A 27,076-nucleotide genomic window follows, 5' to 3' on the forward strand; every position below is an offset into this window, starting at 1 on the left:
TTTCTTCTTTTGTTGCTGCCCGGGGATTTGTGCCTATCGCAGCCGATATCACATGACTGGTGTCAGGGCATCACATGGGTCCAAAGCGAATACAAAAACAGATTTAAAATTCTGTAAAAACAATCAAGACTTTGTTAATTCACTTCTAAACCAGCCCATTTTGTGGATATTGCATGTGCTTTGGTGTCAGCACAGATATATTAAAATAGGCACCTGTGCAGATCTGGCACGACAGCTCCAAGCTTTACCCAGATCTTTTCTCATTATATGTTGCAACTAACTGTGTTTAGGAGGAATGCATTAATAGAAAGAAGATTATATCTGAAGTCTGTGTTCTTAACCTGTAAGTGCATGGTACGAAAGTCAACAAAGTCAGATCCACCATTGAGCCCAACACTTTGGAGACATTTATCTCTCCCATTTCTTTTTCAAGGCTTGCAAAATTAAATGCAGCAAGAGCTTGTATTTATAATCTTTGAGCCAGACATCCCTGTCCACCCCAAAATTAACAAATTTATTGAAATGTTACTGTAGCCACGAATGTCTGGTTGTGAGAACTTTGCCACATTGCTAGTAAAAAATCTTATGCATTACAGAATAGACTGATCATTTTGCAAGGAAAAAAAAGGCAAAAAAATCCCCTTCTTCTTGACCTCTCCCCTGAGTAAGTTTCAACTATTTGGTGCATTTCGACAAAAGACTGGTAATACTGATTATTATCTACTTCCAGAAGCAGACCCTGTTAGATGGAGCAGTACAGCAGCAAGGCCTTTGATCTGTAACTTACCAGCAAAGTGTACTGAACTGCTTAATATTGTTGTAAATGCCATGGAGTGATATTTTATGCACAAAACCCAAAGTGGAGATATTGGGGGAGAGCGTTTCTACATGTCAGATTTCTTCTTTCATTTCTCCATTGCCCCAGGAGCTGGGCCCTGCTGCTTTTGCTTGGAAAAGCACTGTTGGGTCCATCTGGGCTTTGGGATGCTTCACCCTTCCTGTCTCACTGCTAGCAAATTGTGGCCCTAAAAGCACCATTCCAGGAAATTTCATTGACCAGGCACTTCCCAGGCAGATAAATGGATATGGGTGGATGTCTCCTATCAGAAAGGAGGGCCTGCCAAATGTAACCTCTTCTTACTGTGTGCATCCACTAGTTCCAGCCCAAGCTGACCCACTTCCCTGCTCATCTTCTTTTCCTGCCATTGTGTGGATGCCTCATGGCCATGGCAGAGGGAATCAAAGAGTTTGGAGAAGGCTGGAAAAGTTCCCTTGCAGGCAGGAGGCTCACACCTGGTGAGGGTGAGACTCTCCATGTAGGTCTGGGCCTGCACGCTGTTGTGGCACTGGGGTGTGAACATGCACATGGTGAGCATCTGAAACACTCCCATCCACACACTGAATGGTTTGGTTTAGGGCAAAACAATGTTTTTGCTGGTGTCTTTCCAGCTCCAGGTGCTAGCAAAGGCTTCTGTGTCCCTAGGGATCCTATGGTTTAAGTTAACAAGGTAGCATCCCCAAGTGTGCAGCACTTTGCATGAGATTTCAAACCCCTATACAAACACCAAAAAATTAACTTTCAGCACCCTTGCAGGATCAGGACAGGTGGTTATTCACATATTGCACACAAGGTGCTTAAACTCAGACATCTACCCACACTCTCCCAGTGAAGCACTATCAAAGCTGGGAAACAAACTCACATGACCAAGCTCATGCTCCTTTGCCTTTATTCCAAGTTCATTCCTAGATTCATTTTAACCATATGAAATGTGTTTCATAATTCAATGAGGACCATATAGCCTTTGCTCTTCACCTCAGCATGAGGGATGAGAATGGCAGGTTTCCACAGAAGCTCAGCCTCCACAAAGGACTTCCTCCATGTCCCTGAGCTCAGAGAGGGTGGAATTTGGCTGAGCAGCCCTGCTACATGGAAAGCACAGTCAGGAGCCTTCTGGACACTCATCTGCCTTTTGCTCATGGTGCAGGGGTGGTGACAGAGTCTTAGAGAGTCTGGTAGGGTTTAGCACTGCCTGCAGGTAGGCTATGAAGAGTCCTGATCCTGATCCTGATCCTGATCCTGATCCTGATCCTGATCCTGATCCTGATCCTGATCCTGATCCTGATCGTGCCTGGGGTGGCTGGGGGCTAGGGGAAGGGATGGTAGTCCATGCATACACACAGGGAACCCTTGGGTACCTGGATCCCAGAATGATTTGTATTTGTGCAGATGCTCCCTTTGGTTGCAGGTTGAGGAGCAGCTCTTTCCAGCTCATCTGGAAGAGTGGCCATGAGCACAGAAGCTGAGCAGGTGCCCACACCTTAGCCAAGAGTTCAGGATTAGCATCTCTTCTGCAGCTACTTTGATCCCTGCCACATCATCCTGGCTGTGCTGGGTTTGCATGGGTGGAGTGGATCTTGCCTGTGGGGATTGTTTTTGTGTTTGGTGATGACCAGACATCTTTTAGCAGTAAGGGTTGTTCACTGGAAGCATTGTAATTGCATAGTTCATTTGGGAGAATTTAAAATACACAGTCCTTTTAAAAGGTATTTATTTAGGGTCAACATGATAAAGAACACTACAATGTATCCTGGAGGATGGCTGCTTTCAAAGATTTATTTATAAACCAGGCAGGACTTTGCAGTCATATGATATTTTTACCATTTGAGAATATGCATTGTCATGCTCAGTGATGCTGGCAACTGATAGTCCAAAACCTGAAATGAAAATATGTACATCAATTTGTGAAATGCCACAGAAGTAATGAAGTTCTCTTGATTGCAGGAAGAAACACAGAAGAGGAAGAAGCTATGATGCAGGAGTGGTTCATGCTGGTTAATAAGAAGAATGCCTTAATAAGACGAATGAACCAGCTTTCTCTTCTGTAAGTACAGATGAACATATGTATTTACAAAAGGGTGATTTACTCTTCAGATAAAAGCAAAACTTTCTTTACTCTCTTCCCATTAGGCTTCAAAAAAAAACCCTCAAAAGTGAGTAGTGTGGATGTGTTACACATTGAGTAACTTGTTTTTCTCATATTTCAGACTTGAAAATGAGAAGCATGCAATGACACAAGATTAGCCAGAGCTGTGAAAAAAAAAAAAAGAAATATTAAGCACTGTTACATTTTCAAAAGCCCAACAGCAGAATAAAACTGCATTTTAGAAATGCACAGATAGATTTGGATTGTGCCTCAGATGAGACAGGTGAAGTCTATTCAGAGAGAAGAGCCAAATTTGAGTCACTACTTGCTTTGTAGAAAATCCTCAGTCCCATCTCTGCTGAAGGGATGTCAGTAAATCAGTCACAGTGCAGTGATACCACTGATAGTGCAAAGTAAGGACAAATGAACCTTTTCTCACTGGCAGTGTTGAGGAAGGGAGAAGGTGCTGCTCATTTGTAGAGGCATCCTGCCCCGAGTGCTTCTCCTGCAGTTCTTTCACTTTGATATTTCTTTCCATAATGCCACCTAGTGTAGATGCCTGCATACTTCCCTGGGAAGAGCCTCTGCTCACCTATCTCCTGCTGGGTCTGAACTTGACAGAGGATTTTACCTGCAAAATATTAAGCTTTCTAATCCCTTGTCTAATTTTTATTGTTGGTTAGGGCAGAATATATACAGAATAATTCTTCCAGTGTCATGTTACCTTGGTGAATAGGTTGATGCTGGAATTTGCTCATTAGATCTAGGGGAATATTTTATACTTTGGACATTCCACAACAGCTGTTCCAGAGATGAATATGAAATAATTGCATCCTGTAGCACAGTGGAGTTAAACTGACAGAATTAAAGCCGGCCTTAGGTGAAATGAAAAGGCCCTGTTACTGAATAGGCCACCTGAGCCAGATTTTAAGTTTGTGTATCATTTGTTTGGAGTAGCTTAAATTTAAAGAGAAAAGTCAGTTGCGAGTCCTAAAATCAATGTAAGTTAAAGGTGCTTTTAAGTGTTTAATGATTTAGTAATTAACATATTGATGAACATTTGCAACTTGCCTAGGGAAAAAGAACATGACCTAGAAAGGCGCTACGAGCTGCTGAACCGGGAGCTGAGAGCAATGCTGGCTATTGAAGGTAAGAGCAGTGCTGGGGCAAGGGGGGAAGGCTCTCACTGCCAGACTCTACAAATGTGGAGGCTCCTCTGAAGCCCAGTGGTAGTGCTGATATTTGCATCTCTTCAAGTGATAGCACACGGCAAGTGTGCTGAGGCTGCAATCCCAGTATTAAGTTTTCTTCAGGATTAAAAAAAAAAATTAAAAAAGAACTAAGATGCAGGACAAAGAAGTATGGTCTTGTTGCAATAAACTTTGAAAACAAGGTGATGAGGGGGTTGAGCATGTGTGTGGGGTTTGCAGGTTTTTGTTGCAGTAGTGCTCTCTTGGTTTTCCTGCGGCATCGTGCTGCTTTTGGTGCCACAGAAAAAGGAAGGGGTCACCCACAGAAGAGGGCCTCCTCCTTTTAATGTTCCAGACCTGTTCTACAACAGTAACTCACTCTGGGGGAAAAGTCTCGATGGTTTTGGTGGTAAAACACTAAGTTTGTCAGGTAAATATTTCATCAGGAGCACCAGCAGGATTAGTGCGATCCTTTGCACGGAGTTTCTCCCTTCCCTGTGACTCTCCCCAGTTTAGTCACCTCACCTGAATGGAGGTAACACTCAGGGGAAGATTGACACGGGATAAATGAAACAATTGCACCCCTTCCATAGGGCTTTCCAGTGAATGGTACAATAATCCTTGGGATGATTCATAATAAAAAATAAACATCCAGATAGCTTAAACCATTGCTTGCATTATTTTCTTATTCAAATATCTTAAGTGTTTTCTAATGCTGCACCACTTATACCTCTCAGTCACAAATGCTGCCTTACAGTTCAAAGATGTTTGCTTTAAAGTTAATCCTTTGGGCTCTGTAAAATGGACCTTTTGTCTAATCAATGCAAATTGATTTTGCTATTCTGTATTGACCTCTCAACCCTTTGACTGTCCATGGTAATTTCTTTCTTCACCTGATAAGGTACCTGATCCATAATAAATCAATTCTAATTAGTTTGGAGACTTCACTGGGAGCATAAGTTTGTTGGAAAAAAGCAGCAGGTTTCAGGTAGCTTTTTCCTATCTCTCCATCTGTAGTTATATTTTTTGCATAAGGCTGTCTTCACTATATTCCTGGATAATCCTGGGTGATAAATATATACATTGCTTTCTGCAGAGACAGGCCAGACTAATTTGGAATTGTACTGATTAAATATTTAAAACATAAAATAATCTGAAACTAGAGAGCAGCTAAGATATCCTGGATTTGAACCTAAACTTCCGATGTTTCATTGCCTCATCTATGTGTACTGCCTTGGAATGTCCTAGCAGCAGCCTTTGAATGTCTAGTAGCTTCTGCCATTTACACATTGTCTGGAACAAAAATGTTTTTTTAATTTCTTTTTGTAAATTCAGAGAGGTATGCCCAAACTCCAGAAAATATCTTTTTCTCTCTCTCTCTGTTTTTTTCTCTTTTTCTTTTTTTTTTTTTTTTTTTAATATGCTACTGGTGGTATGATAAACAGAGGTTTAGGAAGCAAACATAAGTGCTGGAGAAATTTGGTTATTTGGGGGGATTTTTTTATTTATGCAACAAAGTCCTCATTTAGCATTTTAGCTCTCAACAGGATTATCGGTCTTCTAGAACTTTTAACAGTGACCTGCTTTTACCCAAAAACCATATTAAAGGAGAAACTCTTCCAGGATTTAAACACCTGTGAAAACTCAAAATACGCATTTGTGACATCTCGCCTCTCGATGGGCGCATCGGTGTTTTCTGTATTCAGAAGATGCAGAGATGCAGTTTTTGGGAAGCCCTGCTAAAACCGCACCATTTCCAGTGTGATTTCTCTGGAGAAGCAGGGGCTGCCGGGACAGCCCAGCACTGTCGGCTCCGAGGCCATTTAGCCGATTGCTAATGAGTGCGTGGGCTCCCTGAAAGAACTGAAAAGGCAGATCTCACTTTTACCAGCGCCACTTCCAAAACCGAAGCATATGGGCAGGAAAAAAAAAAAATATGTGTATATACACACACATATGTATATGTAACAGGATGGGAGCGATTTGTTGGTCCAAAAGAAAGGCAGAACACACCAACCCAAACTGGAACTTAAAAAAGGAAAAGTCTTTGAAAGGTGGTAATTACTGTTTTGGTGAATTGCTCTAACTCTTCCACGCGTGACTTTGCTGTTTAAAAATCTGTCAGCCGATTTACTTAGCTGGTTGATGACAGGGAAAAAAAGGAGCGAGAAGAGCTCTGCGGAAGGTGGGAGCCTGCTGATAGAGGCAGATGAAGGCGGCTCTGCCGTGCCCGTGGCTGGGCAGCGCTGCGGCCGGAGCTGCTGCCCGGTGGGATGCTCAGTGATGTGGAGACGGCGGCTCCTTCCCGGCCGCTCATCTGCAGGCACCGGGAGCTCAATGGCCTCTCGGAGGGTTGCGGCACTTCACGAGGAGCACATGAATGACCCAGGGTGGTAAAAAAAAGGCGTAGTGCCCCCTTCCCCCACGGAGCCGTAGAGATAAGAAAGGGAGAGTTAACGCGCTGCCTGCTCCCAGCTAGAGAGGGTTCCTCTTGGGCTGTTCCGAGCGAGAATGGCCGGAGCCCCCTCGCTAAGAGGCCAAGGCGAGCGCAGGTAAACGGGGCCCGTCGGCACCGCTGCAGCTCCCGCGCGTCCCGCCCGGCTCTTGGGGCCAGCTGCTCCTGAGCAGAGGTGCTGCCTGGTTTCACTGCAGCTGCAGTACCGGGATGCCTCACTACCAGCTACCTTGCCTCTCACTCCTTTCTTTTATTTTTTTTTTCAGTCGAGTTTTAATGCCTCCTTAGAAAAGATAAGTTCATTTTTGCACACCTTGGGGTGGTGTGTTCATTTTCTGCCCAAGAAATGGATCTTCATTCGGATTTTGTACATCTTGATTTATTCTTGGCTTATAGTTTGAAGTGGGTGCTCTTCTAAAAGGATTTATGCATAGGTTCACTATTTTTGTAGTTATGGTTTATATGATAAGCTTTTTATATTTAAAATCAATATGTAATCCTGTGGAGGAGCTTATCCTCTAAAACCCCATTTGTAAATCTATTTTAGCTTTGTTACACCGCGCAGCCACAGTATTCCATAGATTGATTAGGTTCAGCAGCAGAATCCTATCAAATGGCCTGCTCTGATGATGATGCAAACTCTTTCAGGATTGCTAGTTGACTGGAACTAAAGATAAGACCTGACTGCAATCCCCCAATGTGCTCTTTACAAAACTAGTGTTAATTTTCATCAAAGTGCCAGGCTTATTTATTATAGTGGCAAGGTTGAAGGTTTTACTACGAGAACTTTCGACCATTTCCATTAAAGCATTTCTATGGGAGCTGGACGTCTGTTTGCTCAAAGTAATTATCAGTTAAAGCAATGGGGGGAAAAAAAAGACAATATGAAGTCAATGAAGATGAATAATTGAAAACATTTCTACTTCAATGTGAATTTAGCAAACTCTGTCATTTTAAACTGCCCGTCGCGAGTGGTGGCACGGGGGTTTTAGCTTTCAACACTTTCAGCTCATATACAGCCTCAGAGCTTAATCCTATTTTTGTCCAGAGTGTAGCTTTTATAACAGTATTATTCTGAAATCTTCAAATTAATCACAGCCCATATTGTAGCTTCCCAGAGCTGCAGTCAGCCTGGGTAACTATATGTGACAGGTGTTATAGGTAATCCTGGCTTAAAAGGCACAACAGGTAGGAATCAAACTTGAACACAGTTGCTTTTTTAAACATAGAGATGTTTCCCAAAACTGCTCCCCAGCAGTATTTTGTTGGATAAAACAAAATTGCAAGGTAGTCACCTATAAAATGTTATTTAAATACTTAGAGTCAGTTACCCTTTTAACCAATTGCTGCTTGACTCTTTATTTATTTTGGGGGGAGGAAAGGCAGACTCCTTTCTTAGAAATGAAAGTCAAATTGCACTGTATGGTTCTTCCAGCAGGTTTTCCCAAGGCATGTTTCAAACATTTATAATAAGCAAATGTGTAAAAAACAACCAAAAAACCCCAAACAAATACACTGTTCTGTTCCATGAAATCCTAATAGGACATTATTTAATTCACAGGGCTATAGGATGAAGCAACAAAACCTGTAGCACTTAGGAAGGGACTTAACAGGGAAAAACAGTGAGAGACTGAGCAAAACATTTACTGAAATATTCTGACTTGTTTGCTCTTTCAAAAACTAAAGTTGCTGCTGCAGCTGGAGAACAAGAGATAAACGAACAAACAAACAAAAAGCTTTAAAAACAAGAAGTGAAAACCATCAAAACTGCAAAACAAATATATAAAGTCCAGGTAGAGGTGCTGGATTTCAAATCCTTTTTCATCCAGAGCTTCGTGTGCCCAGATGTGCCGGGGCAGCCCGAGTCCCAGCACAATTCCCAGCAGAAGCCAGGGAAAAGTTAACCTGAAAGTTGGGAACCACGTCTGGGGGAAGCAAACACCCCTGAAACCCTCTGCCGTGTCTCTTTCTCTCCTTTTCTGTCTGGCTTGCTGCCGTGGCCCTTTTCAGGGCCTTTTCACTGCTGTCATGCTGAGATCCCATTGCGTGTCAGGGGCTTTATTTGTGGGGCAAAACGCTGCGGTTTGGGGAAGCTCTGGCTCGCAGAGAGGCAGAGCCGGGTGTTTGACAGGGGTTGAAGTGAAGGAGCTTTGCCCAGAAGGAGCAGGAGGGGAAGCAGCAGTGCAAATCTGGAGACTGCTCCAAGAAGTAGCACCTAAAAGGCTGCTACCCGAATTAAAGCAGCTTTGTGGCAGGAAAAAATGGCTTGGATTACCGGTAATTTTAGCTGCTAACTCCACCTCTAATCTGTGTCCACCTGAAAAAATTATTCCCTTAGCAACGGTGGAGGGGAAAGGACACATTAAAAAAAAAAAAAAAAAAAAAAAAAAAAAAAAAAAAAAAGAAATGAGAAAGGAAAAGAAGGAGAACGAGGAAAAGGACGAGAAAAAAAGGAGGAGAAAAAGGAGAAAAGGAGAAAAATAAAGACTCGCGGAAGTTGGGGCAGTGCCCCGGCAGCCGGTGCTGCGGGCAGGGCTCCGGTGCGGCGGGACGCGCTCGCTGCCCGGTGCCCGCCGCCCACGCGTGTGCCGTGGGTTCCCGCTGCCGCTTGTCCCGGGGCTCCTCGTGGGCCCGGGCAGGCGGCGGGGAGGGCGCGATAAAAGCGGTTCCACATTCCTGCCTTTCTGCCGCTCTCCCAACCTTCATTGCATGATGATGCATCTAATTTTTAATTTGTAAATACAAGGCTGAATTCCCTCTAGCACCACTTGCTTTCATAAAGCTTCTGAGCAGTTTGCTGTCTTGAATAAATTTGGCTTTGGAGGGGGGTCAGGGGGATTTGAACCACCGCATTCTTGCGGGGTTTGTGAAGATTCACATGGTAACCGGTGGGGAGCATTGTTCGGCTTATCTGAATAAGCACCAGCCATGTGAGTTTTAACATGATCGCCCAGGGCAATGGAGAGCACGGGTGGGTGGGGGAGAAAGCCAAAAGGACTGCACCCTCTCTCCCCTCGCCTTCGGGAAGCGCGGCCGGAGGAGGAGGACAGCGCCGGGCCGCTGGCGATGGCTTCTCCCGGTGCTTGGCGTTTTTTTTGGAGCCGGTGTCCTCTTTCCCTCCCGCTCGTCAATTGTCCTGCTATCTCCCTCATAATCTACTGCTCCTGCTTTTCATTGTTTACCTTCTTAATGAGGGAGGCGGGGAAGGCTGGCGCTTGACTGACAGCGACAAGCCCTCTCGGTCTGGCTGCGGAGCCCGGGGCTGCGGGCGGCCCCGGGGCTGCGCCGGGCCGGGCCGGGCCGGGCCGGGGGAATGAATCCCTTGGGAATAGCGAGGCTGCCCACCCGCCGGGGCTGGAGGGGCCCCGCCATATTTGTAGCAAGTGTATTTTTACTTCAGAGTGGGCAATGCTAATTAAGCGATACCTGCCTTTAAAGTTACTGCGGAGCATATGGTGCGCAGTGTGAGATTCCTGCAGCCGCTGGGAGCGGGCGAGGGGCGCGCAGAGAGGAGCCGGGCTGCGGGGAGCGGGCATTCCTCCGGGAGCAACCCCGGCGGACACCGGCGTGGGGAAAACAAAACAAATCTTACACTAAAAGGGGAAAAAAAAAAAAAAGAAAATAAAAGAAAGGAAATAAACCCCCACCCAAACGGCCCCAAAATCGCTGCTCAGCTCCCTCAGCCAAGGAGGGCCAAACGCCGCCGGGCCGCGCTTGTCCCCGCGGTAGCCTCGCTGGGGAGAGAGGCCGGGGCCGGGCCGGGCTGTGCCAGGCTGCATTGGTCTGTACTGAGCCAGACCGGGCCGGGCCGAGCTGTGCCAGGCTGTGCTAGGCTGTGCCGAGCCGGGCCGAGCTGTGCCAGGCTGCGCTGGGCTGTGCCGAGCCGGGCCGAGCTGTGCCAGGCTGTGCTGGGCCGTGCCGAGCCGGGCCGAGCTGTGCCAGGCTGCGCTGGGCTGTGCCGAGCCGGGCCGAGCTGTGCCAGGCTGTGCTGGGCCGGGCCGAGCCGGGCTGTGCTGCGCCGGGCTGTGCTGGGCCGGGCCGAGCCGGGCTGTGCTGCGCCGGGCTGTGCTGGGCCGGGCCGAGCCGGGCTGTGCTGCGCCGGGCTGTGCTGCGCGGGCTCCGGCCGGGTTGGCCGTGGCTGTGCCGGGCGCCGGCGGCCGCCGCTCTGACCGCCGCTCTTGTTGTGCTTCCCCCGCAGACTGGCAGAAGACCGAGGCGCAGAAGAGGCGAGAGCAGCTCTTGCTGGACGAACTCGTTATTCTCGTTAACAAACGGGACGCGCTGGTCAGGGACCTGGACGCCCAGGAGAAGCAGTGAGTCGGGCAGGGGGAAGGGGGTCCCCGCCGGGTCCCCGCGGTGCCCACGGAAAGTTCGGTGCGAGCCCGGGGGCCGCGGGGGAGCTCAGCGGGGCCGGGGCCCGCCCGGGCAGCCCCTCAGCCGCCTCTCTCCGCAGGGCCGAGGAAGAGGACGAGCATTTGGAGAGGACCCTCGAGCAAAACAAAGGCAAGATGGCCAAGAAGGAAGAGAAATGCGTTCTCCAGTGAGCGGCCTTCCCGCGGCGGCAGCGAAATCGCAGCGCGGCTTTCTTACGTTCTTAAAATGCCGACATGAGACTGGGAAAAAAAAAAGAAAAATATGTTTTGAAAAAAAAAATTAAACTTTTTTTCCATTTTCTTAGGCCAGATCTAGGCTGCGCCGGGCCCCACTGCGTTGTTTTTTTGTTTTCCATTCAAGCGAACTCGCGTTGTCCCATGATTTCCTTGTGGGCTCAGCTCTCCTTCCGAAAGCGTTGGAAATGGAATCTCCGAGACCCCTGGCGTGCGGGCGATGCCGGAGATGGGCGGAAGGAGGAGAAGAAATAGTCTGTCCTGGTTTCTGGAGCTGGAGGAGGGCTGAGTTTTGAAATAAAAATGTTTTTGTCGTAATAGGATTAGAGAGGGGGATATAGGAAAAAAATCATTGGGAATGGTTTCATCTAGTCCTGCCATATGTAATACTTAATAAGCTACCTACATTTTATAGTTAGGTCAGGTCCACCGCAGTTATTATTAAAAATGTGCTGTATTTACCAGTGGTTTATTACATCAGTTTTACATTTCCCCGGGAGTAGAGCCGAGCTGCTCTGGTGTACTCGGGGGGCTTCTCCCCCGGAGCTGGCACCAATCCCTGGGAGCGGCTGCGGGCGGAGCGGGGCAGCCCGGGGCAGAGACCGGCCCGGCCCGGGACAGCGCGGCGCTTGCCACCCGCGGATGGACCGGACCGAACCGGGCCGGGCCGGGCCGGGCCTGCTCCGCGTTATTTATTGCGCCCGGCCGCGTTCCCCTCCGCACCCCGCCCCGTCCGTGTGCCCCCAAGCGTGTCCCGCGCTCGCATCGTCCCTTCGTGGAGCTCGTCTCGTTTATTTATTACAACACCGAGTCATATATAAAATTTTCAATAAAACCCGAATCTTTCTTACCGTAACAGCCGCTTTCCTCTTTACCTGGGAAACTCCCTTCACCCTCCCGCCTTGGGTCGGCCGGGAGGGGGCTCGGGGGGCGGGAAGGTCCCGATCCCGGCGGGAGGGGCAGCGGGCTCCGCGCCCCGGGCCGCCCCGGCCGCCGCCGCTTCCCGGCTCAACGAAACGCAGCGCACGGAAAAGTTTTTCGTTTGATTTTAATAAAATGCAACTCGGGGAGGGGGAGGTAAAACTTTTCCCCGCGGGGCCGATGCCGCCCGCCAGCGGCGCGGGGGATGCGCGGCCAAAGCGCGGGCGCGCAAGGAGCGCACCCGGGGGAGCGGAGGGAGCCCTGCGGGGCCGCAACAGCGCCGGCGGCTCCAGGTGCGACCGCGGCCCGCTCCGCGCTGTCCTGCCGCTCTCGCCAAAAGGAGTCCCCCTTTGGGAGAAGGGAAGCGCCCGGGTTTGTGCGAGCGGCCGCCGGTGCCGCGGGATTTACCGGCCTGGGAAACCGGGGCCTGCCCCGGGGCCCGCAAGTGGATTTGGCCCCATGCGAAGTTTGGGAAGATGCGCGGAACACCCCGGCGCCGGGGGGACTGGGGCAGCGGGCTCCGCCGAGCTCTTCTGCCCTCCCGTAAAAATACAGGAGCTGGGCACGGCAGGAAACGCACTCCGAGGGTTCCGCGGCTGCGGAGCGCGGCGGAGGCTCGGGAGGGGAGAGGGGCAAAGCCCGCGGTGCTGCTGCCCGGCCGGGAGCTGCTGAGCTCAGTGGGGCTGCCCTGGGGCGAGGGGGGCCGCGGGCGGGCATCCTGTCCTCCTGGGGAGGCCGGTGTTTGCCTGGCTCCTAAAGAGGAAAAAGTAATTCAGTCGCTGGGCTGGGGACAAAATAAGAGTGTGTGTGTCCCCCGTGTTTCGCCCCCAGCGCGGCACAGCGGCCGCAGGAGGCCCCGGACCGAACGCTTCGCCGGGGCCGGGGTCCCTCAGTCCAGCCCGGCCCCCGCCCGCCCGCGGCTCCCGCCCTGCCGCCGACCTTACCTGGGCACAGCGGGGAGGGCGCCGGCTCCGTCCGGCGGAGCGAGCGGGGACCGGAGTGGCCGGGACCGTCACCTCGGGGGGCGGCGAGCCCCGCGCCCGCCCTGCCCGCAGCCCCGGCCGATCCTGCCGGGAGGCGCCCGCAATTGGGGATTGGGTAACGGCGGGAGCTGCGGGAGCTCGGTGGGGCACGGAGACCCCCGGTGTGGGGGGAGCCTCGCGGGGGCTGCTGCCCGCCGGGACCGGGGCTGCCCCGGCCGGGAAAAGTGATGGGAAGACGGCGGGGGCGGGGGGAGCGCAGCCCGAGCCAGGAACTGCCCCGTAGGACCGGGGCAAAACGGGGGAGAGGGGCTGGAAGGGGGGAGAACTGTTCCCGCAAACTCTTCCTCCTCCCTCCTCCTGCCTTTGCTTTTTTGTGAATGGGCCGCGGCGCCTTTGTTAGGGGGAAAAGTGCCCGTGTCGCTGACTTTTGCGGGAGAGCGGAGGAGCTTGCTAACCTCCTTCGCTCTACTCATCGGCTCCCTCCCGCCCGACTTAGACGGTTCTCTCCTCGCGCATGAAAAAGATTTGAAAAGACGGGAAAAAACTCCGGCAACAACAAAATAAAACGGGGGGAAAGTCTTCCCCCCGGGAGACCGAGCTCCGATCGGGGCCGGCGGGCAGCGCCTTTGAACATTAGCTCGCTTTCAGCTCCGCTGCAATTAGAGGGAGTTGATTTGGGGAGACCAACAAAAGCCGCGCACCGGAGCCTCTCAGAGGTCCGGGGCCGCTCCGCCGCGCCGAGCCGAGCGCGGGGCCCCGCGGAGCGGCGCGGAGGGCCCGGTGTCACCTCGCCCCTGTCCCCGCCCGCTCGCCCCCGCGGCGCGTAGCAGCCCCTAAATTCGGGACACGCGAGGAAAGGTGCGGTCGCTGTAGTTTTATTGCGATTTTAGAGCACAAAGTTTGCGAGAGCCCGCGGGCGCCGGGATGGGGGGGGGGGCCGCGACACCGCCTCCCCTCCCCAGGAGCGCCCTCCGTGCCGGCGAAGGCGGCGCCCGAAACTTTTCCTGCGGTCTCCCCGGGCGCCAGGGACGCGGAGCGGCCTGGGGGGCATCCCGAGGGAGGGGCAGGGCTGCGCGGGCGCGGAGCGGCCCTCCCTCTTCCGCACTTCTCCAGCACTTCCCGCCGCCCGCCCTCTCCGCGGAGGTTGCGCGGGGCCCTGCGCGCCGCCCCCCGCGCCCCTGGCTCCCCGGCCGGCTCTCCGCGGCGCCGGGCTCGGTGCGCGGGGGAGCGCGGAGCGGCGCGGGGCGGTGCGGAGGAGCCGTCGCCCCGCGCTGCCATTGCCCGGGCGGCTGTCAGTCAGGCGGGGAGCGGCCGGGGATTGGCGCCGGGCTGGTTACGCAGTTGCTTTGCGCGCACATACAAGGGTAGGGCCGGGGGTAGGTGATCAATCCTCATCAGGGCCGCGGCTCCATCGCCCCGACAGCGCGGGCCGCCGGCAAGGTAACGCGGGGTACCCCGACAAGTCGGGGGTGCGCGGCTCGGCTCGGGCAGCGCCCCCGGCCCCCTCCCCAGCCCGCCTCTCACCTGCCGGCCCCCCTCGCTCCCTCCCTCCCTCCCTCCCTCCCTCCCCCCGCCGCGCCCCCTCCGCGCCCCCCGCCCGCTCCGCCCCGCGCTGCCCCGCGCAGCCCCCGCCGCCGCCGGGCGGGCGCTCAGTGCTCCGCAGGTGGCCGCGCAGGTGAGGCGGGCGGGGGCGGCGGGCACCGCGCTCACCGACGGGGCGGGCGGGCGGCGGCGGCGGCGCCGGGACGGAGCGTAGCGGGCCCGCGGCGCCCTGGCCAGGGGTGGTGAGCACGGCCGGGCCGGGGCTGCCTCGGGATTTTTTTCCTTCCCTCTCTTCTCTTTTTCACTTTTATTTCCCTCCTCTTCGCCGTTCTCTCCTCCCGGGACGGGCCCGCTCCGCCGCGTCCCCGACAAAGTTATGCAACGCCGGGTCCCGGCTCTGCCACCCGCCCTGCGCCGGGCCCCGGCCCGGGGGGGCACCGCGAACCCCGCCCGGCACCCGCGGGTCCCCCCTTTGCCCCGCCGGGGGAGCGGTGTCACAAAGCGGGGGCTGCCCCCGGGGCCGCCCGGGTCCCTTCGCTCCTTCCTCCCCTCCGGTTCACCCGCGGCGTTTTGGGCGCTGCCGGGTCTCTCTCTCCTGCCGCGTCCCCCCGGGCGGGCCCGTCCCGGCTGCCCGCGCTGTCCCCGCTCGGCTGCCGGCGCGCTCTTCTTTTCCTTTTCCCCTTTTTAACTCTTATCCATTTCTAATTAAAACGTCCCCGTCTGCTCGCTTTTAAATTAATTATACTTCCCTCCTCTGATACCTCCTTTTGATTCCTAATCCAATTATCTTTTTAAATAATTGCTTTATCTCTCCCGATCGCCGGGCACTGTTGCCTCTCGGCACTTGCGCGCGGCTCGCCTTCGTTTAAACTAAAATAATAATAAAATAATAATAAAATTAACCATCGGGAGCCCCGCGCCGGGTGGGCGCAGCCCCGCGGGAGCCCGGGCAGGAGCCGCAGCCTCACCCGCTTCTCTCCGCTCTCTCCCCAGGCGCTCCGGCCTCGCCTCTGCGCGGGGAAGAAATCCGCCTGTTTCTCGATCTTCGTTGTTATTTTGATTTTTTTTTTTCTCCTTCGTTTTTATTTTTGTCTCACTTCACCTGCTATCTCTCGAGGACCTCGTGGCGGTGACGGCAGGACTGAACGAAAAAAACTCCTTTCAAGCCGACTTTGTGCTCCGTTTTTAAATTGTCGTTGGCTTTAAATTTTTTTTTTTTTTTTTTTTTTTTTTTGCCTCTTATTTGGGTATTTTTTCGGGGGCTCTTTTTCGTCAGGTTTTTTTTGTTTTTTTTTTTCTTTAATTTCCCCCTTCCCCGCCCCATACATTCGATTTGATTTTGATTTTTTTTTTTTCCTGCCGGACTTTGGAGGAAAACTGCCCGGCTTCTAGCATGATGTCTTACCTCAAACAGCCCCCTTACGGCATGAACGGGCTGGGGCTGACGGGCCCCGCCATGGACCTGCTGCATCCCTCCGTGGGCTATCCGGGTGAGTGCCGCGGCCCCAGACAGCGGAGGGGAAAATCTTCCTTCCATCCGTGCGGGTTTGGAGGAGCCGGTGGGGCCGCACGGCTGAGGGTGGGAGGCGGGCTGGTTGTTTGCCTCACCCCTGCCTGGGGACGCTCGGGTCTAGCTGAATTTTCCCCCTTCTCCCGGGGTGGCTTCGTTTTCCCAGGGATTTTTAAGGATAAAGAAGTTTCAAATTGAACAACAACACAAAAAAAGTAATTTATTTCCGCACAACGAAATCTCCCCGTAGCTCCCGCTGGAGCCAGGCCTGGCCCTTGCCCAGCCCTGTGCCCCTCGCCCTGCCCGCAGCGGGACGGGCTCGGGCCGCCCTGGCTCTGCGGGGTCGCTGCCGCCCTTGGGCGCTCCTCGGGCCCTGTCCCGGGACACCGGGGCTCCCTCCCCGTGCCGGGGCGTGCGGGGGGCCCGGCGTGACCGGAGGGCGCTGCTCATCCCGCAGCCACGCCGCGGAAGCAGCGGCGGGAGCGCACCACCTTCACCCGCTCGCAGCTGGACGTGCTGGAGGCGCTCTTCGCCAAGACGCGCTACCCGGACATCTTCATGCGGGAGGAGGTGGCCCTGAAGATCAACCTGCCCGAATCCCGAGTCCAGGTACCGGCCCTGCGCGGGGGAATCCTGCACCTCCGTGGGATGGGGCACGCAGGACCACCCCAGCCCAGCTGGTGCTGCTCAGACCGGCTGCTCCATCCGCACTCATGCTCCAGCCACGCTCATCCCTCTTTCCTTGGGACAGGGATGCGTGTGGGGTCCCATCTGCTTGTCTGTCCCACTGTGGGAACATTCAGCCCAAGAGGGAGCATTTATCTTTATTTTTTATTCTCTTGTATTAATTTTATTTTTATTTATATTTTTCTGTCACCCTCCACCTGCTCCAGGGTATAGCAGCCCTACTACCTGGGTGCATCCCAGAGGTTATTCCCTTTGGGCACTGGTCACTGGATACCCAGGAGGGCGGGATATGCAGGCAGCACCCAACACAGGATCTGTCCCCTAAATCCATATTTTGTCACTGTGCCAGAGATATGCAGGAGCTGGGACGCCACAGCCTTTGGTCCTGGCCATCCTTGCCTTTGGCAGGCCGTGGGGTGTCCGGGCAGGGCTGGGATTGTATCTGGGGTGTGAGGGGAGCGCGGTGTTAGTGGATACTGGGAGAACTGGTGCCAGGGTGAGGGTGGCTGAGTGCTCGCAGCCCCTTCTGGGGCTGTCTGGGCCCCTGCTCAGCCCCCCACGCTCCTTGCTGCCCTGCGCCCCGTTTTCTCCCCGCAGGTCTGGTTCAAGAACCGCCGCGCCAAGTGCCGGCAGCAGCAGCAGAGCGGCGGCGGGGCCAAGAGCCGCCCGGCCAAGAAGAAATCTTCGCCCGCCCGGGAGAGCTCGGGCTCGGAGAGCAGCGGGCAGTTCACGCCGCCGGCAGCGGCCTCCAGCTCCGCCTCGTCTTCCTCCTCCAGCTCGGCCTCCTCGGCCCCGGTGGGCGCCCCGGCCTCGCTCAGCACCCCGGCGTCGTCCATCTGGAGCCCGGCTTCCATCTCGCCCGGCGCGGCGCCCGCGGGGGTGACGGTGCCCGAGCCGCTGCCGCCCGCCGCCGCCTCCTGCATGCAGCGGGCCGGCCCCGCCGCCTCGGCCGCCTCCGCCTCCTACCCCGTGTCCTACAGCCAGGGCGGCGGCTACGGCCAGGGCTACCCCGCGCCGCCCTCCTCGTCCTACTTCGGGGGCGTGGATTGCAGCTCCTACCTGGCGCCCATGCACTCCCACCACCACCCGCACCAGCTCAGCCCCATGGGCCCCTCCTCGGTGCCGGGCCACCACCACCACCACCCGCTGAGCCAGAGCTCGGGCCACCACCACCATCACCACCACCACCACCACCACCAGGGCTACGGCGGCACGGGGCTGCCCTTCAACTCCTCCGACTGCCTGGACTACAAGGAGCCCGCCGCCGCCGCCGCCGCCTCCTGGAAGCTCAACTTCAACTCCCCCGACTGCCTTGACTACAAGGACCAGGCGTCCTGGCGCTTCCAGGTCTTGTGAGGGAGCGGTCGCCGTCCCCCAAGCTGCCACTGACCCACCCGGGGGCTCCCCACCGCCTCCCGGGCAGGACTCTGGGCTCTTCCTCCTCCTCCTCCTCCTCCCTCTTCGTTAGCAGTGGCGATGTCCTGGGGAGGTCCTGCCGCCCCCATCTCTACTGACTGATATTTATTTGCTTCCTGCACCACTCCACCAGGTTTATTATAATTGTTATTTTTTTAAACGCAACAGAAGAGGAGTTTAAAAAAAAAAAAAAGAAAATTAAAAAGCCAAGCGTGTCCCCCGCTGCCCCCCGGGCAGAGGCGCAGGCTGGCTCCTGCCCTGCCAGTGCCCCCGGCTTTGTGCGGGGACCCTCAGCCCTGCGGGTGTGGAATTCCCGGCTCGCCAGTCCTGTGCAGCCTCTTGCCGCGGGGAGCGGCGGGAATTATGTAAATACTCGGTCCGTTCCAGTGACCACGATTATTTTTAGTTGATGCTGTTGGGTTGGCATTTATCTAGAGTCTAACATGGAACAGAACGTAAAAAAAAAAAATCTTTTTAAATTTCGATTTTCTTCCCTAAAAGAACGAATCTTTCCCGGCGTCATGTCCTCCGTCCATCCTCGAGGGCTCCGCACAAGCTTGGCTGTGCCGTGCTGGGGCTGAGGGAGAGGGGGCATGGAAGCAGCCACGGGAGATGTCCAGAACGGAGGCAAAGGGGGAGGGAGGAAAGGCTGCCCAGCTGATCCGCAACCTGCAGACCAAAAAACCCAAAACTTTTGGAGAAAAAAATTAATAAAAGGAAACAAACAAACAAAAAAGCTGCAAGAAAAAGTTTTGGTTTATTCTTTTGGGGGGAGGATTGCAGGGATAAGCAGCTCTGGTTGGGGGCTGGGGCGGGGGGGCGCACGGCTTTTCGGAGTGTGTTTTTTGGTTCGGTTTTCGTTTCGGTTGTTTCGAGCCCCTTGTGTCGGTCGGTCGGGGCGTTGGGCGGCTCGGGGCTGCAGCCCCGCGTTCCTGCCTGGGCCGGCGCTTCCCGCAGCGGGGACAGGGACAGTGTACGTGTGACTTTTGATGCCGTAACCCCTTCGACTGTAAGGCAACCCCCCTCCTTTCTCCCCGCCCACCCCAATAAAATCTAAACTAATAAATGTAGTGGTGTCGTGTTCTCCTTCCTCCCTCCTGCCTCCTCTTCCTCATAAAACTTCCCTGGGGGGGAGTGAGGAGCAGGGAAATATTTCCTGGGGGTTCCTAGCAGCTGGGGATGTGTGTGATGAGTTTGCGAGCGCTCCGAGGGGGGACCCACCGCCGCCTCTGCCGGTGCGGGCTGGGTCCCGCTCCCACGTTAATTGGCGCTTAATTGGTTACGGATTTATCGGTGCCCCGTGGTGCCCAAGGGGCGCGCGGGACGGGCGGGCGCTGCCCGAAACTGCGATTTGTCCCCAGGGTCGGTGGCGCAGCCGCCAAACCCGGGACCCACGGGCGGGCCGGGGTGCCGGAGTGCGAGGGACATCCGGCCGGACCTCTGTCCCTCCGTCCCTCCGTCCCTCTGTCCCTCAGCGCGGGTTCAGCACTGGCGCTCCCAGCCCCGATTCCCGGCCGTGCCATCCTCAGCCGCTGCCGGCCGCGGTCCAGCCAAGGAAGACAGCCAAGGGAGATGAATTTTTTTTCTTGTGACAATCTTGCCCTCTTTTCCCCCCCCCCCCCCCCCCCAGAGCTTCGCTTCAGTTGTTGGAAGCTGCCTGTTGGTGCTGGGGCTGTTTCTGCTCGCACAGGACCGGGGGTGCGAGTCGCTGCTCCCCTGCTTGGGGCATTGAAGCGCTGCTCGGGGAGCAGCCCCAAATCCCCATCCTGCTCCCCGTGGCCCTGCAGTCGTGCTCACCGCACCTGGGAGCTCCGGGGCTGTGCCGTGTGTCCCCATCCCTGGTGTCCCCGCAGCCCCGGGACCGCAGAGGGGTGAGAGGGGCCGGTGCTCCCTCGGCTGCTTTGGGGAGGATTTCACCACCTGTCCCCGCCTTCCCGCCCCAGCATCCCGGGGAGAGCGATCGGGGATGCACTGCGATGCTGCGCCGGGAAAACAGCGGGATCAGCCCCGGGAGCCACCCGCGCCAGCCCCGTGCGACATCCCAGGGTTGTGGCCGTGGCAGCCCCCGGGGCGGGGGTGGCTCCCGCACCCACCGGTGCAGCAGGGAGCTGCGGGAGGGCTCCAGGGGCTGGGTCAGTGTTAGGGCAGTTTTCTTTAAGTGGTTCTTTTCCTTGCTGTCTCCTTCTGGGCATGGATATGGATAAAAGACATCTAAGTATTTTTTAAAAAGATATCTATACTTCCACTATGAAATAATTGTTCTCTTCTGCAATCACCAAAGAGTGGCTGTACAGGCAGTTTGAGTGAGGGCCACGTGTGCTGGTGCATCGGTCCATGCATCCCCAAGCCCTTCCTTTTAAAGGGGAAAAAATTTTCACAGCCCTCCTGGGGCTGGGGAGAAAAAAAAAAAAATCTGTGCTGGGCACAAAATGAACCCGAGTTGCCCTCCCAGATTTAGTGAGCACTTGAGAGAGAAGATCCAGCAGGTGTACAACACAAAATCCCCCAGACACACACCTCCTCTTTAAACAAAAATGATGCACACTTCATCATCCTTGTAAACTGTGCTCCACTATAACTCAGTAAGTGATGCTGAGAGACACAGCCAAGACGGGAGCCTGAATTTTTGTTTTGGTGACATGGTCCTAAACCTCTTCTTCCAGTGCCCCACAGTGGGGCTGGGCCAGGGCTCTGCTCTGGGATGTTGGACTCCAAGGGATGCTCGTGTCCCCGCACTTTTCCCCCCGATTTAGGCACCAGGAACACCAGGTGCCACTGATCAGTGGTTCATCCAGCAACTCCCACGCTGCAGTTTGGGCTTTTTCCTGTCCCACTCACACAGACCTGGAGCATGGTGTTGGAGCTGGTGCTGAGCACAGGTGGTTTGGTGGTTTTGGAGCACGAGAGGAGACCTGGTCAGATCACACCAAGTCATGGCTGTGCCCTCAATGCTCAGCTCCATTTGTTTAATTTTTTTTCCAGTCGGTGCCAGCAGGGTGGGCAAGACTTGACTTCCCAAGCGGGTGTTGGTGGGTGAGCACAGGCTGGGAAGGGTCATGCCTGGGTTTGGGGGAGCTCAGCACCCTCCCTGTTTTGCAAACCTGTCCCAGTGTGGGCTCCCTCCAGGCTGGCACAGGCACTGCCACCCGAGCATGAGTCACGGCAGGTAAGGTGGCACGGCGCCTGGTGCCCAGCTCCAGGGGCAGGCACCAGCAGGATTGCCAAGCTTTTTAGGGCAACCTGGTTCTGAGAGAGCTGCCTACTTGGCTTGTGCCTTACCTCTCCAGCAAGAAGGCTGCTGGGTGCATGGCTACCATTATTATTTAATTTTTTTTTAATACAATTTGCACTTGCTGCTGTAGCATGGAGCTGCCGGGACCGGGGGCCGCAGAGCCGAGGGCTGGCTCAGCCCCCAGCTCCTGCCCCTGCCCGAGCAGCTGCCTCTGCCAAAGGCACCTGGGGCTTTCCTGCAGCAACTGAAGGGCCAGGTTGTGGGGTGAGCAGGAGGAGGGACAGAGGGGAGAACATTCCCGAGCTTGGGCTGCCCTTATCTTCTATGCTGGTGCTTCACGGACCTGGAATAATCCATGACCTATTTGCTGTTAGCAGAGCATTTGCTCTGGGTTGTGTCCCTGCTTTGCTGTTGAACCCCTGCCTGTGGCAGGGAGCTGGGACAGGTGGTGATGGGAACACCCTTAGTGGGCCATGCAGAGGTGGGCAGAGGCTGGACAGGGTTGCTGCTGGCTGGGGTGAGCAACTCCTGTTTTGGGTGCAGGAACTCAAGCCATCATGGCTGAGCATGACTTAAACTATTAAAGAATTTTAACTAAAAATTCTGTTGTAAGTTTTAGAAGTTGTGCCCACTAACATGACTTATTACAGTTATTTTGTAGGCAGCCTTCCTGGCAGGGAGCAGAGAAAACAGGTGATTATAGCTGAATAAGGAACCACTGGTTTGTGGTTTTCCCTGTGCTGACCTCTGTGTTAGCCAGTCGCTGCTAATTCTTACACTTTGAGCAGCAATTAATGCACATAAAATCCCGTGTTGGTTCCAAACCTGTTTTGATTCTGTCAGTGAAAAGTCTGCAGGTGAACCTCCCAGAGGAGGAAGCTGCTGTACCAGAGAGCTCTCCTTTCATGTCGCACTGGCAAGCACAAAATGCTGTGGGGAAGGAGGAGGGTGAAAATGGTCACAGGGATGAAGCCTAAAGGGAAACATCTGCCTATTTCCAGTTAAACCCCTATTCAACACTTCTTTTTTTCCTGGACAGACAGGGCTTTTCCAAGAAAACCATGTGAGGATATTTTTTATGAAAAACTGCAATTTTAGGAAACAGCATTCTGGACCTTATGTACATTTCTGGTATCACTTCCTGTATATTTTTAAGCTGAAATCCTCTTAGCATGCAAAGTAAATAGATTATGATATACTGAAGGATTAAGAATCACTGTCTGGTGTCAGATTAATCCCTCATATAGACCATCACTTGTACTGACAGAAATATGGCTGCAATTCAGCAAAATAGCTGTATGGCAGGGCCATGTGCTGCAGCCTCTTAGGCTGAACGAGCCCCTGTCACCGTGGTCCAGCGCCGTGCTGTGTGTTCTCCAGAAATTCCACTTCAATCCGTGGGACATTTAAGGCACCAGCCCGGCCGTCACCACCTCGGCTCTGCAAGGCAGCAGCTGCTCTGTTCCAAAGCTCTCTTTATTTGTTTTTCCCTGTTGAGTGTACAAAACCCTGTGGGCTGCAAGCCCTTGGCTCCCTTCAAACCTCCAACCAAAGTGTCTCTTTCAAATACATGCATGCAAAGGTGTAGATTGGGATGAAGTGCCAAAAGGGTGCAACCAAAATCACCCATCAGGCAGCACAACTTTGACTCATAGGGGAAAGTGGACTGCAAATATTTTATTAGGGCAAAAGGAGAATTTTTGCTAATGAAATACTTCAAATGGCTTGTGGGTTTTGGTTTTTTATTTTTTTACATTGTGCCTTCATTTTCAGTCCATTGTACAGATTTGTTCACTGCATAAAAACCAACTTCAAGAAGCTCGCTGGCTTTGGGTTTCAACCCAAAGTACTGCCCAGAAAGCTCAAGATTAACCCACACACGTGCCTGTGACAGAGCACAAAAAATCCGTGCCCATACACTCTGCACTCCATCAGGTGGTGGGAGGAAGGACCCACGATGATGCTCGCCCCTCTTCACTGCCAGAAAAAGACAGAGAGAGCTGGCACAGGTCCCCTTCTCAGTGCATTTTCTCTTTGTGGTTAGAGGAGGGAGATTAAAATCTGGACTCCAATGGAATGATGCTTAAGAGGCTCCGCATCTTTTTTCAAGGCAAAATAATGGTTATTCAACTAAGATGATATATCTAGATATGAAAATTGAGAGCATTCTTTGAAAAATGCGGCTGACTGTGAAAGGCTGCTCTTTCACAGAGGTATCCTGAGTGAAGATCTTATCTGCTGGTATCTCAATAGGACGGTTTTCAGAGCCTTAAGTGGAAATTCAAATCTGCTTCCAAGTGAAGATTGTAAAAACATATAATGCATAGAGAATTACAGACTTCCTCCTGAAAAGCTTATGGATTCATCCAAGAAACCCCACCAAATTTTTCAGCACTGAGTTTGTCCAGTAAATGGGGATCACCAATTACTCACTTTTTTGACACCTTTGATGAAAATGTCACCAAGTTGCCTTCCACATGCAAACACAGGGCACTTTCTGTGTGGACATATCAATATGAACTCAGAAATCATTTGGAGATCTAAGAACAGGATATTTTCTAAGCCTGGTACTTTGTCATCTGCCAGTGGTCAGACCCAGGGCTGGCTGGAAGTTTGCTGAAGGGCTTCCTGTGAACTTCAGCACCTCAGTGAGGTTTCCTCTTCTCTGCTTTGGCAGCTCAGTCACACTAGCCCAAAGTGCACAATTTGGAGAGACCCACTGTCTCCAGTCTCCTGTGGGGGAAAGACAGGCAGGATCAAGCAGGCTGCAGGGAGAGGCACTGTGGGATGGAAACACAGGAATCAAAACACCACCCCAACCCAGGGAGAAGAGACAATTGTTGACCCTGCCCCACTGTGGCCTGGGGATGAAGGATGTAGCCACAAAACCATTCAAGGTAAGGTATTTCTCATCTGTTTTTAAGCTCCTTCAGACCCCTCTGACCCTGCTGTTCCTGGGAGAATCAGGGGCTGCAGCTCCAGGGACCGTGCATGGTGTCCCCTGGGATGTGAGGGGCTGGCAGCCGAGGCTCCACCTGCCTTTGAGATCCCTCACGTGGTTGGCAAAAGTGAAACTTTAGGTTTTTGTTACCTTTTAATTAAGCTGGGTTAATGCCCACATGTGGCCAGCCAGGTTTTAAAGTGGGGATGGCATTTGGCATTCCTCACACAATGCACATAAGTGATTTAAGCACAAATCCCCATCCTGCACTCTGTGCCTGTGCAGGGTGGAAGCCTGAGCCCTCTGGGTGTTCAAAGGACATGGAGATGGGGAGAATGTGTGCCACCAGCAGAGGTTATTTCATAACCTGGGCTAGGGCTAGCGTGCCTGCGAAATGCATGAAATGCTTTGCCTTGGAAAGAGATGCAGTCTAGTGAGTCATTGCTTTCTTTTGAATTACAGATGAGTAGCCAGCCCTTCATGATGCAAAGAAAAAAACTAGGTGTGGAGCTGGAAACAAAGGGAAACGTGTGTTTGTCCCGTCTCAGAGGGCACAACACGGTGGCTGGCGTGGGAAGAGGGGGTGGGCTTGGGCCCAGGAGGTGGCTGTGTCAGGCTGTGTCAGGCTGTGGGAGCACTGGTGAGGGTGCACAGGACTCATGTGAGTGACTCCCTGGCTCCCTGACTTCAGGGAAGATAGAAAAAAATCTCCCAACTCTTGAAGTTTCACAAGGAACCTTTACCAGAGCAGCAGCTCCATCTCATGGCATGTGCACTTCAGCACAGAGACAGAGATCTCCCTCCAAAACAGCATTCCCTCCATGACTTCCCTACGTCAGTATGGAGGGAGCAGTAAAAGGGCAATGGCTCCAAACAAGCTCTGCATGGACACTGAGCTTCCAGCCCATGGCTTGGCTCTTCCCTTGCAGGGAGATGGTGAGAGGTGGCCCTGATAAAATACAAGCCCTTGAAAACCCTCAGAGATATGTGAAGATGATTTGAAAGTGTCCCTGATGTCCCAGCTGAACCAGTGCTTGCATCCCAGACCCCACCAGGTTACTCCAGTGTGGAAATGTGAAGCACAGCTTCACCACTGGGACTTCTGCTCAGCAAGGCACCTCTCCCTTCAGGGAGGTTATGAGGTGCCTTTCCTTGGCAGCAGCCCTCATGGTGGGGCTGTGTGTATGTGCCTTGGGTTTTGGGTGGCTTCAAGCTTTCTGTGGGCTCTCCTGGCTCTCTGAATGACACCTGCTAGAGGCTTCAAAAAACATGATTTCTTTTCAGTAAAGCCCTGAGGAGCATCAGTGGCTAAAGGTAAGGAAGAGATGGCTCTTTTGTCCCCAGAACTGTGTCAGGGCCTTATGCAGAGGGGTTTCTGCTGGTGGCTGCTCTGGGGACAAAGAGGGGCAGGTGAATGCAGGCTGGAAAAAGATCCCACAGCATGTTTGACCATGTAAGAGTTCAAGGCTATTTGTAGGTCTCTGTTACTCAAGGCGCAGGGTCCAGAGTGCATCAGGTGGGTATCTGACCAGGGTTTGTGATTTGTGATTTGTGCCTCTGTCTGGGGAGATGTGAAGAAGAACCCAGCCCTGCAGACCTACCTACTTGCTTTTTAAAAAAATACTTTAAAAAAAATCCTATTTGCAAACCTCTCTGGTCACACTAAAGCAGACCTGGCGGTGTCGCGTGGGAAGCCTGTGATGTGGCACGAAGTTTGCAGAGGTGTTTAATGTTAACCAAAGGCTGAAGAGTGGTAATGACTGGAATCCTCCTCTGATATTTGCACCTTTCTGCTGGATCACCCCAGCAATAAACGGTGCTGTGATAATATGATGAGAGCTGATTTTCATTGTGCAGGCAGAGAGCTGTCCAGGAACAGGGGCAGCCAGCACTGCAGTGCTGCTCCCTATGGTAAGGAGCTGCTGGTCCTCCAGAGAAGGAAAACATGAATATCCTGACAGGAGAGCATCTACTTGTGCCCTGGAGAGTTCAGATCGTGGGGTTTTCATGGTAATGATGTGGTCCCGCTCCGGCAGGCGAAGGGAGGAGCGGTATGGGAAGGCACACCCTGTAATTGAAAAGCCACTAAGTCATCTCAGACCTGCAGGGATGGCAGCATGGAGGCAGTGGTTTGCTCTGTCTCCACAGGTCTGAGGCAGGCAGAGCAGAGGATCCTTCTGCTCTCCTGGAGTGGGAAATACAGAGACACCTCTTCCCCGCGCTGCTGTACTGCTCCCAGGAGGCTACGCTTTTTCTCCTGGGATTATTCCCAAGGGCATGATGAAGGTGGGAAAGGACAAGAGGGAAGAAAAGAAACACTTTTCACAAGAGAGGAGAATAAATGAAGAAGCCCCAGGAAATTATTTTAAACACCTGTTTTATTCAGGTGAAGACTGCCTGGTACCTGCAGGAATGACTAGGAGGAAGGACATGCCTGTTGCTAGGATCCATGGGTACCACTGCTTTTCACTGGGAATGCCTTGTTCCCCTTGAACAGCACAACATAAAACCATTCTGGGTGATAGACAATCCACTGAGTGATAATAGATTATCACCTGGTAGTTATAAGGAGCCATTGGCTTCAGCATCTTAAATTGTCTGGATCAGTCTCTGGTCCAGGATCAAGAGAGCAGTTGAGATTAACATTTTCCAAAGGGTCTTGTTTGTA

The 27,076-nt window shown here is 53.5% G+C and overlaps 3 protein-coding genes across 10 annotated transcripts in view; 2 read left to right on the top strand and 1 right to left on the bottom strand.

Annotated features, from left to right (window-relative positions):
- EHBP1 (EH domain binding protein 1) overlaps positions 1-12,032 on the top strand; it is a 206,796-nt gene extending 194,764 nt beyond the window's left edge. For all 8 annotated transcript variants that reach the window (XM_059467501.1, XM_059467502.1, XM_059467503.1 and 5 more), the window contains 4 exons: positions 2,783-2,882; positions 4,000-4,073; positions 10,768-10,882; positions 11,023-12,032. In XM_059467501.1, coding sequence (XP_059323484.1) covers positions 2,783-2,882; positions 4,000-4,073; positions 10,768-10,882; positions 11,023-11,113 — 380 coding nt within the window. In that variant the 3' untranslated portion in view covers positions 11,114-12,032. The remainder of the gene's footprint in view (positions 1-2,782; positions 2,883-3,999; positions 4,074-10,767; positions 10,883-11,022) is intronic.
- A 2,451-nt stretch (positions 12,033-14,483) lies between these two features.
- On the top strand, positions 14,484-18,966 carry OTX1 (orthodenticle homeobox 1). The gene is made up of 4 exons (XM_059468394.1): positions 14,484-14,520; positions 15,616-16,112; positions 16,590-16,741; positions 17,417-18,966. Exons 2-4 carry the CDS (start codon positions 16,016-16,018, stop codon positions 18,173-18,175), a joined length of 1,008 nt encoding a protein of 335 aa, XP_059324377.1. The 5' UTR covers positions 14,484-14,520; positions 15,616-16,015; the 3' UTR covers positions 18,176-18,966.
- Positions 18,967-23,200: 4,234 nt separating this feature from the next.
- The window catches only part of WDPCP (WD repeat containing planar cell polarity effector), a 147,747-nt gene continuing 143,871 nt past the window's right edge, over positions 23,201-27,076 (bottom strand). Inside the window, exon 19 of the mRNA XM_059468455.1 lies at positions 23,201-24,200. Coding sequence (XP_059324438.1) covers positions 24,150-24,200 — 51 coding nt within the window. The 3' untranslated portion in view covers positions 23,201-24,149. The remainder of the gene's footprint in view (positions 24,201-27,076) is intronic.

The sequence above is a fragment of the Ammospiza nelsoni genome, chromosome 3, assembly GCF_027579445.1.
Source record: "Ammospiza nelsoni isolate bAmmNel1 chromosome 3, bAmmNel1.pri, whole genome shotgun sequence".
Taxonomy (NCBI): domain Eukaryota; kingdom Metazoa; phylum Chordata; class Aves; order Passeriformes; family Passerellidae; genus Ammospiza; species Ammospiza nelsoni.